The following is a 17,309-nucleotide window of genomic DNA, read 5'->3' as shown; positions in this document are numbered from 1 at the left end:
GACTTCCTAGCATTGAGTAGGGCCTTACTGTTGGTTTTCATTTCTTATAGTTATGTTGCTCTCTTTCCAATTGTGTTTAGGCACAGTCATCCTTCAAATTAAGTGATATGCAAAAATTAATGTCTGATTTTGGGTCCGTTTCTAAAATCACCCACATTAAGCAGATGTTTAAACCCCATTAGAAGTTTTGAGGATCAGTTTCTCAACATTTAATTTAAAAGTGGAACAATAATGAACAAAGAGAGTGAGGAATGAAAAAGGAATAAGAGCCAGGCACGGTGGCGTGTGCCAGTAATCCCAGTGGCTTGGGAGGCTGAGGCAGGAGGATGGCGAGTTCAAAGCCAGCCTCAGTAAAAAGCTAAGCACTAAGCAATTCAGTGAGACCCTGTCTTTAAATAAAGTACAGCATAGGTATGGAGATGTGGCTCAGTGGTCGAGGACCCCTGTGTTCAATCCCTGGTACCAAAAAACAAACAAACAAAAACCAAAGAATAAGAATTTCATCTGGCCCTGATTGCCGACCACTGTGTTTATAACACTTGAACCCTGTTTGTTCTTATCATTGGCTATTTCCATTCATGACTGCCACATTTTTCTCAGGTTATTAGAACTTATGGTCACCATATTATTTGTTTCTTCCAAATCAAGTGACATTTTTATGAAAAGGGTTTGCATGGTGTTCAGCTCTGAGAGTGGCAAATAAAGCATGAGATGCCAAGTTATAGAACCCCGTGAGGTCCTAACACTTGGGGTAGAGTGTTTCAGGGGATTCGGGCACTTTTATTTAGACTTATGGAGTGTACTATGAGTAAATTGGCATGGGTTTCAAAATGTAATACTTATGGCACCACTATAGTATGTTTATTATTCACTACTTAGTAACATTTATGAATGAGGGGGGAAATACACCTTGTTTTGAAAGTGACACAAAACTCAGACTTGTGCTTCCCTAGACCCTTTATGTCAGTCCTTCTGGAAGCAAAGACCCTTCAACCCAGTTCCTAGGTCACCTAGGGATGGGAAGTCCTCACCATTTCTGAATAGGGTTACAGTGGATAATATTCCAATTTCAGAAAACTCCTTTTCTGGGTGTCTTATAGGAAGTGAGAAATTACAGACCCTAAGATAACCAGGATCTGAATTTTTTGAAGAATGTCAGCTAACATGAAAAATGTTTTCTTTTAGTGGGCCAGATAATATTTCTATTGATTCACTTTTCACATACCTCTGAGCAGCCCTCACTTCTGCTGTTTGATGTGGCAAAAAAGCCACTTGCTGATTCAAAACATTTGTTTCTAGGTGCCAGGTCGACCTATCGTCCCTCAGTAGGGAACAGACACACAAGTTGGAGTTGCAGCTGGAAGAGGGTGAGGGACACCTGGTGCTGCTCGTCACTCTGACAGCCTCTGCCACAGTCAGTATCTCTGACCTCTCCGTCAACTCCCTGGAGGACCAGAAAGAGCGGGAGGAGATATTAAAGAGATATGTACGTATGTAACTCTCCTCCTTCTGGAGTCACATGTGACTATATGAGGTTGTAAACAATGTACCCTGAGTGATAGATGTATTTATGATAAGTTGTCTTATGGAAGGTTCAGCAGAAGCAAAACACTGGACACATACAAATGCCACACAGACTTTGCAGGAGCACTTGCTTTACCCACTCATGTCTTTTACCCACCCATGTCTAGACCCTTAGTCTTCTCCAGAATCAACTCCAGAGCAAGTTCTGGATTCTGCTCAGTGATTTTATCATGCAGAGAATCTTATCATAAAGTCAAGTTTACACAAACATTACTTTTAAATTAACTCATTGACTCTGTAGAGTTGCAATTATGATTTCCTTGTTTTCTGAGTTTGAAAATGGGGTTAATGGCACTTGCGTTAATTAGAAGCTTGGTAAACTAGAGAGTAGTCACAGAAGTGATTTTTATTTTCAATGCCTTAGAAAAGCCTCACTTCTTTCCTTTAATTTTTTAAAATTAAGTGCAATTAAAAGGGAGCTTCCTTCCCTTTGATCAAATGTGGAGTGAGAAGGTAGAATAGTGAGCCACCAAAACAACTACCCTCCACAAATCTTACCAAACCCAAACATTTGCAACCAAATCTTTTTATTTCCCAGCAACCTCCCACAGTGCATTTCCCACTGTGTAGTTTTATTGAATCAACAGAGAGGGGAGCTCTTACTCCACCATTCTTTCTCAATGGAAGCTTGGAAAAGTAAATGCCTCAGTACCCATGAAGCTGAGGAGAAAAGCTTCCACTTAAAATTACAAAGCTTGTATTGTACAATGCTGCCAGGTGTTTAGAAGTCTCCTCTAGACACTCAGCCATGAAACCAAGCTCTGACTAACAAAGAATGGCTTTTAAAAAATATATTCCTATTTGCTGACTGACATCCTTTCAATAACCGAATTTAATAAAGATGTACCTTATCAGGCTGTGCAGATAACATGAAGTGCTGGTACTAATGCTCTACAATATTCTTCAAACAGATTAGCAGGATGTGCGCTTCAGCAAATTTATTCTGGCTATCTCCACTGAATCAGCTGTCTGCTAATGCTTGTTCAACTCATCCACCAATGGTGTTATCATAAACAGTTTAATAGAGGTGACTTAGCAAGGCTAAATAGTATATATTTTTAAGCCACCTAAAAGCTTAAGGTATTATGTGGCATCTCCTAATATATAATTGCAATTATGAAAATTATTTCACTATTGGTATGTACCAAAACATATTGTTACCAAAAGTGAACTCTATGAGTTAAAACTATTATAAAGAAATTAATTGGTATATTAATATAAAAATTCTTCTAGGTATTATAATACTGTAGTTAATGGATTACAATGTTATTATCCTATATATGGAGGTGATACTTCTGTTCAGGTAATTAGAAGTAATCCATCTATTATTGATCTAATTTTTCTTTGCTGGATGGACTTCCTTTCATTCAGAACTTGAGTATTTGTTGCCCATCTTCTTTCAACCCCTACTTATTTCAGTAAATTTTAAAATATTATTTGGATGTTCCAGTGAGTTTTCAGCTTATATTCTGCTGAATATATTAAAAAGTGAATCATATTTTAATGTACTTTTTCATAGCCTTGAACTTCAGGCACAGGCCTATACCTCCCTCTAGAGACTTACTTGCTAAGAAACTACACTATCATTATAGCACATGTGTTATAATTGCTCATAGCAATACAGGGACAAAGAGCTATATTTTAGGGCTGTGGTGTGTTTCTTTTTTATTATATGTATTTTGAAATGAATGGATGCTGTATCATGTCTAAAATATCCCTTGTTTTGGAGAAACATATAAAGGATGTTACATGTTGGAGAATTATTTATGTTTTCTTGTAAGGACATGTATGTTTTTAAAAGTTAAGGTTAAACTTAAGTATTTGATTTGGCATTGGTTGTGTGCAGAAAAGTAAATGAACTTCCCGACTCTCATACGAAACAGCCCTTGAAAAATCTCTCCTTTGCTGTTGTTTAGCTGTTCATTGCTAAACATTGAAGTCTCACAAATTAAACAGACATTCCTATGTGAGCCATTATTTGATCACCCCATTCTGAAAAGATGGCTAATTCCATTTTTCTTTTTTTTTTTTTCTTCTTTTGTGGGGGAGGGAGGGAGGGAAGGTCAATAGGGGGCGGGTAGTAATGGGTAGTAGACCAAGAGCGATTGTATGACCTTCTCAGAACGGGTATGCTGAACCCTTGCTCCCCCTTGTCACAGTTTAAAAACCAGAGGAGCTAGTTTAGAGAAGAAGTTGTTAGCATTCCATTTTTATTATGACATTTCACAGTCATCTGATTTAATGTCCCTTGACCGGATTGTCCACCGTGAGACGATGGGCTTGAAATGTTATTTAGAGCATTGATAAAAGGTGAGCGGTTCTAAGATGACAGCGAGTCATAAGGCTGGTGGTGTGACATTAATTTTCTCCATAACAGAGATGGAATAAGACGTCACGGTGACAAGCTGTCAATCAGCTCTGGCCCCTCAGAGCATCTCGATGCCATAGGCTGGGGTATTGCCTCTCCCGTAATAGAGCTGAACTGAGATGCTCTCCCTGACAGCTGCTGCAGCCATAGAGAAAATATATTATACAGCCTTTCATTAAAAAAATAAAGAGGACTCCTCTCCAGAGCATTTCAATCTTTTCCCATCTATTGAGGGCTGAAAGGATTCACAGCAAATCATAGATTCCTCTGCTATGGAAATTTCTGGCTTCAGAAGCCATCTATGTTTTGAGGCCTTCTAAAATAACTATAAATAACAAGACAGAAATATCTCTTGATGAAGTATTACTTAAAGTAATATTTTTAAACTGATGTATTTATTTGCTTTTTTTGAGTTCTTATTGTAATAATATTTGCATCAGTGGCCTAAAACAGTTGAAATTTGCAATAAATTACTGGGCGTCAGCTGACTTGGAAAAATGAAACCATCAAACAATAATTACCCCTCCAAATGGGAAGCAGAACATCAGAGCTGAAGAAGCATCAGAAGACAGGGTGTCTGTGGAATGAGATTACCAGAATGAAATCGTTCTCAGACATGGGGACTGATGATATTTGTTTTAGTCATGATGAAACTTGGTTAAAATTGCTTCTGAAAAATTATAAGTACTGGAATCTTTTGATAAAACTATCAAACCATCATTAGGGTAGGGGATTTGTCTGGTTTATTGCATTAGTTAACTTCTCAGATAAAAAGCTTCCCAAACTTGATTGTTACTGTAGGAGCACAACGTGCCTACAAACCTTGGAATTACAATACTGCTGTCTAAAACCCCTACTGTTAAAACCCTTAATTTATGAGAATTTAAATGGAAAGAGAAGTACCTTTTTACTAAACTGTGTCATCTGGCTATTTTAAACAGATTTTTGGTGATAAACAACTGTTTAAAGACAATAAAAGATTAAGAGTTAATCCTTGTGCTAACATCATTTTTAAAAAGTTAGGCTATGAGATTACAGATAGATCTGTATTTCCTCCTCTCAGGGTACCAAGGGCATATCTTTAGTGTAAACAATGACTAGTCATAGGGGACTGATAAAGTTCATATCACAGGAAGCTTTGGGCTTGTCAGTATTCTCACATTGGTAATACAATAATGGGGATGCTTTTTACTCTAGCAACATTTTAATAGATAACTTTATTATGCAAAAGTGTGTTATGCTCCCTGGTCATGAAACATTTTAAAGATGATGATAAAGAAGTGCCTTTGATGCTGAGTAGAAAAGCTGACCTCGCCATAGGAAAAACACTATGAAGTGTAAATCAACAAATGCATTTCGGTGTCCAGAGTTTCATTTTATTCTCAGAGTATTTGTGCCCATTAATTAGACTTCTGAATTGTTGTGTTGGTTTCCTGCTTTTAATTTCTGCAAGTACTGTGCTTATTAAAAATCACAATTATGAACTTAGGAAGCAAAATAACTGTTATCATTTGATTCTTCTATCAAAATTTCCATACATATGCTACCAAGTAAAACTATAGGTTTAAGAAAAAATTACTCCTTTTGAATTAATTTTCAAGTCATCAATTTTATTTAGTTTAAAATATCATGCCTTCTCCCTAAAAGACTTATAGAACTACACTGTCTTTTGAATTAAACATTAGTAAACAGTCTTTAATTTATCCTTAATCTAGTACATGCAGTTTCTAAAAGATACCAAGAAGAAATTAATAGAAAAATTAATTAATTTAGTGTTGACATTTTGCTTGTGCCCCATGTGTTATATGACCAACAACTTAAAGATTCACTACTATTAGGAATCCTTAGTCTTCAAACCATCATCTCTACAGATGAAAGATTTCTTGGAGTGTTTTGATGGAGGGCATTGAGAGAAGAAAAGAAAGTAGACATATTTTTTCTATAATTTGTTTTTTACCATTTACTGATAATTACTTATGGGGAATAAATGTGATTTTTTATTCTCTCAGAAAATCTACTTATAGAGCAATAATTAGCTACATAATTGTGAGTGTATGTACATTCATGATGATGAAAGGGTAATTTGTATTGGAGAAAGACAAATGAACTTTTGACCCTCTGGGGAATAACCCAGGATATCCACAAAACTTAGTATTTTCTTAGCACACTCTTTGAGACTCCTTAGGAGTTTTCTTTTCTAATAACAATCTTGGGGTCTTTCAGAGCCCGTTGAGGATATTCCACAACCTAAAAGATGTGGGATTTCTCCAAGTGAAAGTCATCAGAGCAGAAGGTTTGATGGCTGCTGATGTCACAGGTAAGAAAGGATGTAATTCTCCTATGGCACATGTGGGACAGTATCCAAGAGCTACACCACTGAATATTCCAACTCTTCATTTTACCTGAGTGGATTGTCAAAGTAACTAATTTAAATATAAAAATTCAGGGTTGATCTTAACAAAGATTTTCCAACCTCATGATTTTTTTTTCTTTTGGTGGTGGGGATCGAACCCAGGGCCTTGTGCACGCAAGGCAAGCACTCTACCAACTGAGCTATATTCCCAGCCCCCCAACCCCATGATTTTTATACTTCTAATTTTTATACTAATTCTTTTTTTTAAAGACAGGGTAATATATTAAAAATAAACAATAAAAGCAAAATAACTTTTGAATTGTTGCCCTCCCCATAGTTTAATCAATGTATTATAAATAATTTTCCAGATATTGTCATTTTAGTATATTGAAGTAATGCTGAATTATCTTCTCTCAGAGAATATCAGCTTCCCCCATAACCAAATACTTGTAATGTACACATGCATGAAATCTGTTGCACAGGTCTCTAAGAAGTTTAGATGAGTAGTGCTTAATAATTACTATGGACTCTTGAATATTTGTGTTGCCCCTTCAATCTCCTAGTTGTCCAAATTTCTTAACATATCCATAGATCATTCTGGATCTAAACTAAACATCAGGATTGTTTGAAGTGTTTAACCATGGCATAGGCTTGCCAAAACGTGGTGGCATATGCCTACCAACTACCTGGGAGACTGAGGAAGGAGGATTGCAAGATCAAGCCCAACCTTGGCCACTTAGTGAGACCATGTTTAAAAAAACAAAGGGGGGAGGACTGGGACTGTACCTCAGTAGTAGAGTACCTTGGGTTCAGTCCCAAGTTCTCCCCTGTCCCAAAAAATAAATAAATAAGAAAGAAAGAAAGAAAAACTTAGTCTTATCTCTTAAAAATTTACTCATTTTGTTATAACTGTTTTCATGTTATATATTTATTGCTAAATTTTATAAGGATATGGGTGATGTTTATTCCATTGATCAAATTATTTATCTTGAGATGGACTGACTTGACCACTTTTTATACAAATTTCACGGTTTATGGAAAGTACCCACTTATTATTTGTGGAACTATACTTACCATTATGAATGATTAGCACGATGACGTGCAAAAGGTAACAGACTTATTTGAAAGAGAGAAGTATATTTTTCTTACCATCCAAGGGTCTGCAAATCATTGTGTCCTTCAGTAATTCATTTAACAAAATGAAAAAATTAAAAGATAACTGCCTTCAAACTAAAGTAGCATGTTTCGTCCAAAAGAGCAATATTTTTAAGTTTTACTACTTGCATATTATCAAGTGACTATTTATTATATGATAAAGTAAAAATGTTGGGAATTTATAGTTTCTCTAAAGAAGTAATTATCAGCTTATTTGTGACTAAGAAGATAAATAAGAACTGTCAAAAATTTTCAAACTAGGTGTAGCTAAAAACAGTGGGAGAAAGTATAGTTTGGAAATCTGTTTGCATGTATGCTGACTTGGCTCCTAGTGCTAAACAATTAGTGAATGTTAAGTTTATTCATTTTCTCTCTTATGAATTTTATTTCAGGTATGGTTATAATCAGATTAATCTGGGAAAACAATTTCTTATAGAAAAATTCAAGTACCATTTACTTCAAACACTTAGCTACCTGTCCATTATTCAAGCTGAATACTATTGTGTAGGTTTTTCTTCTCTTAGAAAGAAGCTGTCTTTGATTTTAAAACTTCATGAATATGCAAACTATGTTAACCTAGTTGGCCTGTATGCCACTATGGAAGTTAAAGTACATGTTCTTTCAAAGCTGGAATAGAGATATTTCTTTCCTAATGGTTCTATGTAAATCAATGTGAATAACAATAGCCTTTCCTCTAGGGATTCAATGAGACATGATTTTGATTTGATAAAATGAACATTAATTTGGGGAATACTAAATAACAAAGTCCCCATTTTTTTCCTCCAGTTTTAGGGATATAAATCTAATGATTCTCATTCCGTGGTAACCTTATAATCTAATGGGCTCTGAATTGAACAAGAGAGATGTTGAACTATTCAGGGGCAAAAGGATAATTCAGTCTTTGACCTTGCTCACTCTTGGAACTTTTGTGGTTTATGACATTTGTGATGGTGGCAAAAAATTGAGGACCATGTATTTAAGTCAGAAATGTCTGAATGCACCACCAATATTAAAAATAATCTTTTCTTCTGAGAAGACTGTGTATATGTGTGTGTGTATGTGTGTGTGTATCTGATGGCCCCATTTGTCAGTTAATTTGATGTACAAGTAAGCTCTGTAGTTTTATCTCTTATTCAAAGAAGAACTTTAAAGATGTGATGTACATCTAAATGGTTAATAATAGTCAAGCTCTATACAATATTAACTAATAGTTTGAAAAGAGGGAATTGAATGAATAGTGCTGTCTTCAAATCTTCAAATAAGTATCCATTTATAAGTGTTTAGATGGAGAGGGGAGATTTTAAATCACGGATAATTTTCCGAGTTAAGCCAAGAATATTTTCTGACTCAGTACAAATGAAGGTATTATTATAAGATATTTGGCTTCAGAGCACTTTTTTTTCTAGACCATTCCAACAAGACAAACTTATATTTGACCAATTTTGCCCAATTTTTAAAATATTTTCAATGATCTGGACATAAAGTTAAACTTTCATTGTTTAAGCAAAAAAAATTAATTTTCATATTCCATCATTTAATGTGAGAGATTCTGTAATCTTTTAAGTAGCCATCAATCTTACTGAAGTCACAAAGAATTTTTCCCTTTCAAAATGTAAAATTTTTCTTTTGTTACAACACATTCATTGAGAAACATTGTGATACTGTATTAACTCTGTGTGAATAAAGAGCAATTGAGACTCTCTTTGAATGAGTGAGTATAAAGCACAAATTACTTTTTAATGAAACCCTCAATTCTTTCCCTTTCCACAAAAAGCCTATAGCCTTGTTCAGCTGAACACTACTACAGTAGGTCACTTCAGTTAAGCCCCTAATAAACTGTTGATAGTCGAGGGTAGTTTTTTCTTCCATCTCAATAGCCCAGTGTTGGACAGTGCACTTCAAATCATTAAGGTTAATACAGATTTTAAAAAGAGATTAACTCTGGTGGTTAAGGCCTCAATTTACAACTCCCACACATACACATGCATTGAGCAGGGCACAAGAGTGGATTGAAATTTCAGTCAAATTGTGGGCAGCCTTTCACAGCCTGAGAAAGTGGCACTCGGGTTTGAAAAGTTGGTCTGCTAAATTCTTCGTGAGGGAAAAAGTTGGAATAACAGAGAAATACCGCTCAGTACAACTTACTTACCTTTCAACTAACCAGCGAAAAGGTTAATGTCTTTCTGCACTATCAAAGCAAAAAACCTAGAGACTGTCTGGCCCTGTGTTCACTGGGGAAGATTCTCTCCACTAAATCACATGTTCCTTAGAACTGGATGGATTGTGAGAATAGAAAGGACAATGAGGGAAAAAGGAATGGGGGTGGGGGGTACTGGGAAACCGTTCATGTTGTAATTTGTCTTTTCTAGCTTCTAATTATTCTTTTCCTTGAGCAGGGCCTAATTTCTGCTTTCAACTGAACATTTCAAGTCTTCTAAATTGAGTGAGGCTTTCTTTGCAGAGTATTTAGACCTAGCCTATTGGTTCTTTCAAGTTCTAAGAGAAGAAAGAGAAAAGAGTTCTTCTCCTCAGCCCCTCCCCTTCATTTCCCCCTGGGTTTTGTGTGTGTGTGTGTGTGTGTGTGTGTGTGAGTGTGTGTGTGTGTGTGTGTGTGTGTGTGTGTTTGAGCTCCTAAGGAAGAGGTCATAGCCTCCCCAGGGAGACTCAGTTTCAGGAGCAGTAATATGGGAGAACTGTGAAACCGGTCAAAAGATGCCCTACCTTTTCACTGTACTAAAAGGTACAATAATATAAAACTTTCCACACCAGGTGAATTGATCTCTCAAATTAATGCACCATCTCTTCCAGGAAACAATAGAGGAAAAGGAAAAGAAAAAGTGAGAGAGAGAGAAAGAATTTTACAATTAGTAGACTCTGTCACTGAAATTGTCCCATTAAATGAGAGGGTTTTTTTCCCCCCCACTGAAACAAGGCTATACACAAAGACTTGCAACACACCAACCCTGTTGTCTGGAAACCTACTAGTTATTAAGAGAGATGTTTACTACCCCTTTATTTGCATAGACTTTCCCCATGTTTTCCTTTTGGAAAACTGTCTTCATTGTTGGAAAATATTTAAGTAACAAAACAGCAGAAAAAGACATGCTACAGTTTTTTGTTTTTTTTTTTTTTTTTTTTTATCAGCTTTCGTAAGAGTCTTATTATCTTAAGAAATAACAGTTAGCAGCTCAGATTCATTAGCAGAGCTAAATTTAAGCCCCATTTGACAGGCTGCCTGGAAAACATTTTGTTTTGCTGTCTGTGGGCTTTAATTAAGACGTGTTCAATTTCAGTCCTCTTCAGTCTAGCCCCCACCCCCAACTTGCTGTGTCACAGACCGGCGATCAGACACTTTTAGATGGTCCGGCCCATGACTTTGACCTTCTGCGCAGTCCGGCGTTCCCTGGGGAACCGTTCAACTCATGAGGTCTGATTTCACACTTCCAGGATGCCTCAGCTCTCTTAACAATGACAGGGAGACAAAGCCCTTTAGAGCGGGCCGCATGGGGACTTGTTTAAATTGGAAACCAGAGAGGAGTCAAGGAACAAGGTTAGGGGCTACAGAATAGTGCTTTTAATAAAGAGCTCACAGCTCTGGCTCAGCTCAAAGAGGTCTACCTCTGTACAATTAATTGAGCCATTTATCTGGAGCATCTTAGGCCTCTACTTTCTCACAGAATTGCGTGGTAAATATCAGCTAAGAAGCAAATGAGATATGCATGAAATGAATTTTAACACTTTGATTACTGTGCCTCCAGTCTTCATTAAAAGTAAATTTATTTGTATTTCTGACCTCATTATCAGTAGGCTGCCTGCATTTTATTGGTTCCTGTGATTTCCAGCTTGAGTGTGTCATGAAGGTATATTTTATACAGAGATTGGGATTTATTATTCTTGGTATTTTCCCTGAACATTATGGGTCTATTCAGAGAAAGAAAATGAAAAGGCAGCTGTACAGAAAAAGGCAAGTCTGCTCTTGGAAAGTTTTATATAAAGTTGGAGAAATACCAAGCACATACATATAACATAGACAAGATATTGTACTTAAAAAAAAATAACTTTTTGTGTGTTCCTCTAGCAAATCACATAAAATATATGCAATTGTTGCTTCAAGTGGCCTGCAGAATACAATTGCTCTATTGAAAGTAGTAGCTAAGTGCTTCTCTTATAGGATTATAGCAGATTGAATTTTTAATAACATGATCCTTCAATTGTCATTATCATATTTAATAATATGATGGTGTCTGATAGATCTAGCCTTACATTTTACGATCCTTATTTAAAACCCGTGTTGGAAGAAGAGAAAATATATGGCCTTTACTGAATGGACTATGTGAAAAATAGCATGAGTCCTCATATTTGTGAATTATCAAGGATAAAAAAAATTACCAAATAAAAGCAAGATATGTGCAGATACTCTTAATTTTTTAACTTTGTTATCTTAGTATCTTGAAATTATATTACTTGAAACAAAAATCCTAAGTGTTAACACAAAATATGGAAAATTTCCCAAGCAAAAAAATATGTTTTATTTCCATTATATAAGCCAATGTTTTCCCCATTTGCTTTTTAATAATTACACGGTAGAAGGTTTTTAAGCAGCCTATACACTCTGAGAAGACATTTTATCCCATTAGTAATGCATCAAAAATATATAAAACCTGACACTCTTATCACAATATATCTCGCTTAGAAAATAATATTATATATACATACATGCATGATACATGTATTAATGCTCTATAAATCTCTTTCTTAAGAATGAGACTAAACCAAAAAATCACAAAGAGCAAACTTATTGCTCTTCTTTTATGTCACTATAACTTACATAGAAATAAAAGTTTCCTCCTTTTAGTAATTGCATTTTAAAAGCTAATCATATTCTAGTTATAGAAATGCAAAAGTAATCTTCTAAACCAAATAGTCGATATCAAATATTTGTGAAAATGAGAATGAAATTATAATTTAGCACAAGGGATGGTAAGGTCTGAGTCTGAACCAGTGGTTTAAAGGGAATTACAGAAATCATGTGTCATTCATATGCAGGTCACATGGTTAGAAGATACTGCTCTGGAAGAATAGGTTGGATGACAAAAGAGATTAATAATTGGGTTTGATATGCTCTAGAGGTGAAGGACTATGGGCTGAGAAAGTGGTGGTCCTACTATCAATGGGAAATGAGGGAAAGAGAAATACTATAAAATAATTAATCGGGTTCTGTGGAACTAAGATTACAAAATGATCCTTTGAGTAAAGAAATAGAGAATTGCTGATTTGGCTTGGAGGGGCTAGCTCCAGGATTTCACTCAGTGCTTAAAGAAATGCTTCGAGACACTACAATCATTTTTTAAAAACTATTCTTTTTATTTCATTATATTACAATATAGTTGTGTGAATAAGCAGCGTATTTCCTTGAACATTGGATCAGGGAAATTCTGATGCAAACAGAGATCTGCATTTAAAAAGGATTTTAAAAAAATCTTATTACAGGGATATATAACAGTATAGTTAGAATCATAAATGACTGAACAGTAAGTCTAAAGAATGATTAAAGGAGTGATGTCAGTGGGGATGCTGAATAGAAGGATACAGGACTCTGTCCTTGGTATAAATTGTTTACTGTATTTATTAATGGCTTTGAAGAGATAATTGACTTCTTTCTTATGAAACATACTCGGAGGGCTAGTAAATTATTTTATATGAGACTAAGACATATTGTGTTTATGTATCAGTATTTTATATTTATATACATCTATAACACAGATTAATATAATATATTATTAACTATATATGAACAACCAAGTAATAATATGTAAATAACATACATTACAGATGGATATGATATATTACGAATATAAACTATTAGACTATACATATATATATATATATTACATCAGCCTAAATTAGCTTTATTCAATAAGACAAATGTTGAAAAGTATGAATCTCAAGACTTACATGGGTAAAAAACAAGATGACTTGCTTTAAGAGTAGAAAATATTAGGGCTCCTGATGTGGCTCAAGCGTAGCGCGCTCGCCTGGCATGCGTGGGGCCCGAGTTTGATCCTCAACACCACATACAAACAAAGATGTTGTGTTCGCCGAAAACTAAAAAATAAATATTAAAAATTCTCTCTCTCTCTCTCTCTCTCTCTCTCTCTCTCTCTCTCTCTTCCTCCCTCCCTCCCTCCCTCTCCCTCTTAGAAAAAAAAAAGAGAAAAGAGTAGAAAATATTGGAGATGGCTTTAGGTTTTGAGTTGAGTTTAAGGTTTATGAGAGTGAATTATATATACATCAATTTGTTACAATGAGTAAAATGAAATATTTAGAATAATTCTTTATTTTAGACTTTTAAGACAATAGTGCAAGGCTAGGAATCCAGATATAAAAAACTGCCCTTTAAAGACTAACCAGAATATATTTTCAACTGGAATGTTACTGTTTTAGAACCAAGTCAATTGAGAATACCTTGAGTATAATGAAAATAATAACAATAATAATAGCAATTAAAATTTATTGAGCCCTTGTCACATGACAGATATAACCCTGAGCTCGGTATAAAGATAATCACAACCAATCTCACAACAATGTGAATAAATACTATGCCCACTTTATACATTTGAAAAAATGAGGTGTAGATTAAATAACTTGTCCAGTCAGTACCCAAGCATGCATACACACACCCCCCAACACACCAACTCATAAAATGCAGAGTAGGCATGCTGATCCAGATCTTTCCTCTAAAGCTACCAACTGTCTTGTGTTGCAGAAAGGAAAACATTGGGGGAATATAATTTCTTGCCAATTATCCAAAGATCTGTCATGAGAAAGGGTAATTATAGGAGCTGGCAATGGAAGTAATGACCAAGGTTTGGATCCAAATTACTAGAAAATTTAACCAAAAGGGGATATACTGTATCCCTAGCTGCAAGGGACTCTGGAAATGTCACTTTGGGCTTCATGGCCTCAATAGTTCAGGAGGAGACCTAGAAGGTAGTTAGAAGGGGTACTCAAAGCCATCTGCAGTACCCAGCATAAAAGGGCAGGTAACAAACATTGATTACACACTGTCTGACGGGTGCTGCCCCCTCACTTTACACCCAACATTTTATTTAGATTTTAAAATTACTATATAAGGGAAATCAAAGAATAGACAAAAGTCACAGTTACGTAATTTTATATTCAAATAATGAAAACCTTTCCAGAATTTATAATTGCCAAAAAATAGATCAGAGTATTCCCATAGAGGAGATGAGTTCTCCATCACTGGAACTGTTAAAGCAGAACTTCATTCAGTGACCACCTGTTTGAAGTGGAGAGTCAAGTCCTAGAAGGGTTTTTCAAACTGGCCTTCAGGCTTCCCCACAAGCCTTCAGATTCTGAGACACTGCAGTAGGTGCCAAGATGAGCAACAGATTCCTGAGAGAGTTATTTTGTAGAAGAGAAATTAAAAGACAAAGACATCATTCCAAAGGCAAAGACTTGACAGATGACATTTTTCAATTGCATTACCTTTGATTAATTAAGTATATATATAAAACTTAAAAACCTAATAATACCTAATTTTTTAAGTCTAAAAGATTTCGTTTTATTGCAAAAGATCTCTGCAGTTAATTAGTCTAATTTTATGAGAGTTAATTTGCAGCCTCATGTTTTTCTGCAAGAAAGTCTAATTAAATACTATAGGTCCTAAAGTTTCTAGGAAAGCTTGCAAAAACAATAGAGCTTATACTCTTTTTATAATCATTTTAGACCAAACAACTTTTTTTGTCTAAGCTTACAACAAATCTCTTATATATTTTTTTTTGTTTTAAAATGAATTGAAAGTGAAGATTTTTATGTTTTTACCATAATTTGTCTAAGCTCTGATAAGCTCAGGCATATTTTTCTCATGGATTTTGCTTATTTAATAGATCCTTTAGTCTTCCTCTTCTTTCTTTTCTATTTTCTCATCAGTCTCATTTCACTTCCCATTCTTCTATCATGAATTTCAAGTTCCCCAGCATGTATCAAGATGGCTAAATTTTAGGGATCAAGAATGCATCTAGTTACACAGAATTCTACAAATATTATTTTGCATCTAGTTCTAGATTCCAAGTGAAATAACCCCATATTTATGTTGGGCTTTATCTGTTTTCATTGCTCTTAGTGTTTATTCAGAAGTCCAGAAACCTCTGGGAATTCCCCAAGACATTTTTTGGAAAGTCAAAATCAAGATATTATTTGCATTTTTCACTCTCATGAGTGTACAATGACGTTTTTGAAAGGCTATCTAATGTTTGATCATTCCCATGTTACCATGACATCAACTTATTATTGTAATGTTTAGCAAATTAACAAGTTTTAAATGTTTTATAATTCCTAAAATGCTAAATTTTAATAGATATTGTCACACATAAATAAAACTCTTTGATATCTGCAGTAATTTGTATGTGTTCCTAAGACAAAATGTGTACACACTTGCAGTCAGGCAATGATGCTCACCTAGGGAGAAGACAGTGTTGCCTCTTAGTGTTTAAGAGACTTTTGAGAGAATTTTATTTGCCATAATGATTGTAGAGCACCGGTGGTATTTGGTATCTGGGGGTTGGGGACATGGAATGCCTTTAAAAGCATCAGATAGGATTGGGGTATAGCCCAGTGGTAGATCACTTCCTAGCATGTGTGAGGCACTGGGTTCCATCCTCAGTACCACATAAACAGAAAGGAGTGGGGGTGGAGAGAGAGAGAGAGAGGAGGGAGTGAGGGAGAAGAAGGAGGAAGGAAGGAAGGAAGGAAGGAAGGAAGGAAGGAAAGAAGGAAGGAAGGAAGGAAGGAAGGAAGGAAGGAAGGAAGGAATTATGTCCATCTACCTAAGAAATTAAAAAAAAAAAAAAGCATCGGTCTTACATAATGAAAATTGCCACATGCCTTACATTCAAAACTATATTAATAGATATTTATGGGTTAATTAATTATGGGTTTCATAATTATCTAGATTGCCTCCTGAAATACTATTGTTTAATCAGTCCTTGTGAATAGCTGCTATTCATGGTTTGCACAGTTGGCATTGCAGGTACTTCATGGTCTGGTTCCATCACTTCTCTGACATCTTGTACCAATCTCCCATTGCTCACCATGCCCCAGTATCTAAGGCCCTGAGCATACCAGCTTTTGGTCTAGGCTTTTTCCTCTTTCTGGATCACTTGTCTACACATATTCACTTGGCTACTACTTCACCCCCTTCAGTTTTTTACCCAGCCCTATCTTCTCAATGAGACCTACTCTAACCACGCAATTAAATCTATATTCTGACCTTCCCCAAACCCTTCAAACTTCTTATCCTACTCTTTGTTTCTTTTCCATTAACATGCATTGCTCTCTAGCATATAATCCAGTCTACTTATTAGGTTCAGTATTTATTCTCCATCTCTCCTCCCTTCTAAAGTAAATTCTAAGAAAGGGAACACCTTTCTCTTTTTCGTTCATATGGCCTGGCACATAATAGGCACTCACTAAATATTTGTTTAACAAATAAATGTATGGCCTGCGACCCACCTGCAGAAGAGGAGCAGCGGCTTGCTGAGAGGCAGAGCCGCCCCCTCCCCCTGCGCCGGCAAGGTAGAGGGAACTGTGACCATCCACAGAGCAGGCCCAGCGGCCTGCTGAGGGGCAGAGCCGCCCCCCACCCCCCACGCCTGCCAGGTAGGCGGAACGGTGACCACCGGCAGAAAAGGCCCAGTGGCCCACGGCTGAACAGAGCTTCCAATCACTCCTGCAAGGTAGGCGGGCCTGCGACCCACCAGCAGAAGAGGAGCAGTGGCCTGCTGAGTGGCAGAGCCGCCCCCCACCCCCCGCGCCTGCCAGGTAGGC

At 36.1% G+C, this 17,309-nt stretch overlaps 1 protein-coding gene across 18 annotated transcripts in view; it reads left to right on the top strand.

Moving 5' to 3' along the window:
- The window catches only part of Mctp1 (multiple C2 and transmembrane domain containing 1), a 367,854-nt gene that overhangs the window by 186,071 nt on the left and 164,474 nt on the right, over positions 1-17,309 (top strand). For all 18 annotated transcript variants that reach the window (XM_015483699.2, XM_048811432.1, XM_048811442.1 and 15 more), the window contains 2 exons: positions 1,300-1,486; positions 6,176-6,269. In XM_015483699.2, coding sequence (XP_015339185.1) covers positions 1,300-1,486; positions 6,176-6,269 — 281 coding nt within the window. The remainder of the gene's footprint in view (positions 1-1,299; positions 1,487-6,175; positions 6,270-17,309) is intronic.

This window comes from Marmota marmota, unplaced genomic scaffold (genome assembly GCF_001458135.2).
Source record: "Marmota marmota marmota unplaced genomic scaffold, marMar, whole genome shotgun sequence".
In the NCBI taxonomy this organism is placed as follows: Eukaryota; Metazoa; Chordata; class Mammalia; order Rodentia; family Sciuridae; genus Marmota; species Marmota marmota.
This window is presented reverse-complemented; position numbering and strand designations above follow the sequence as displayed.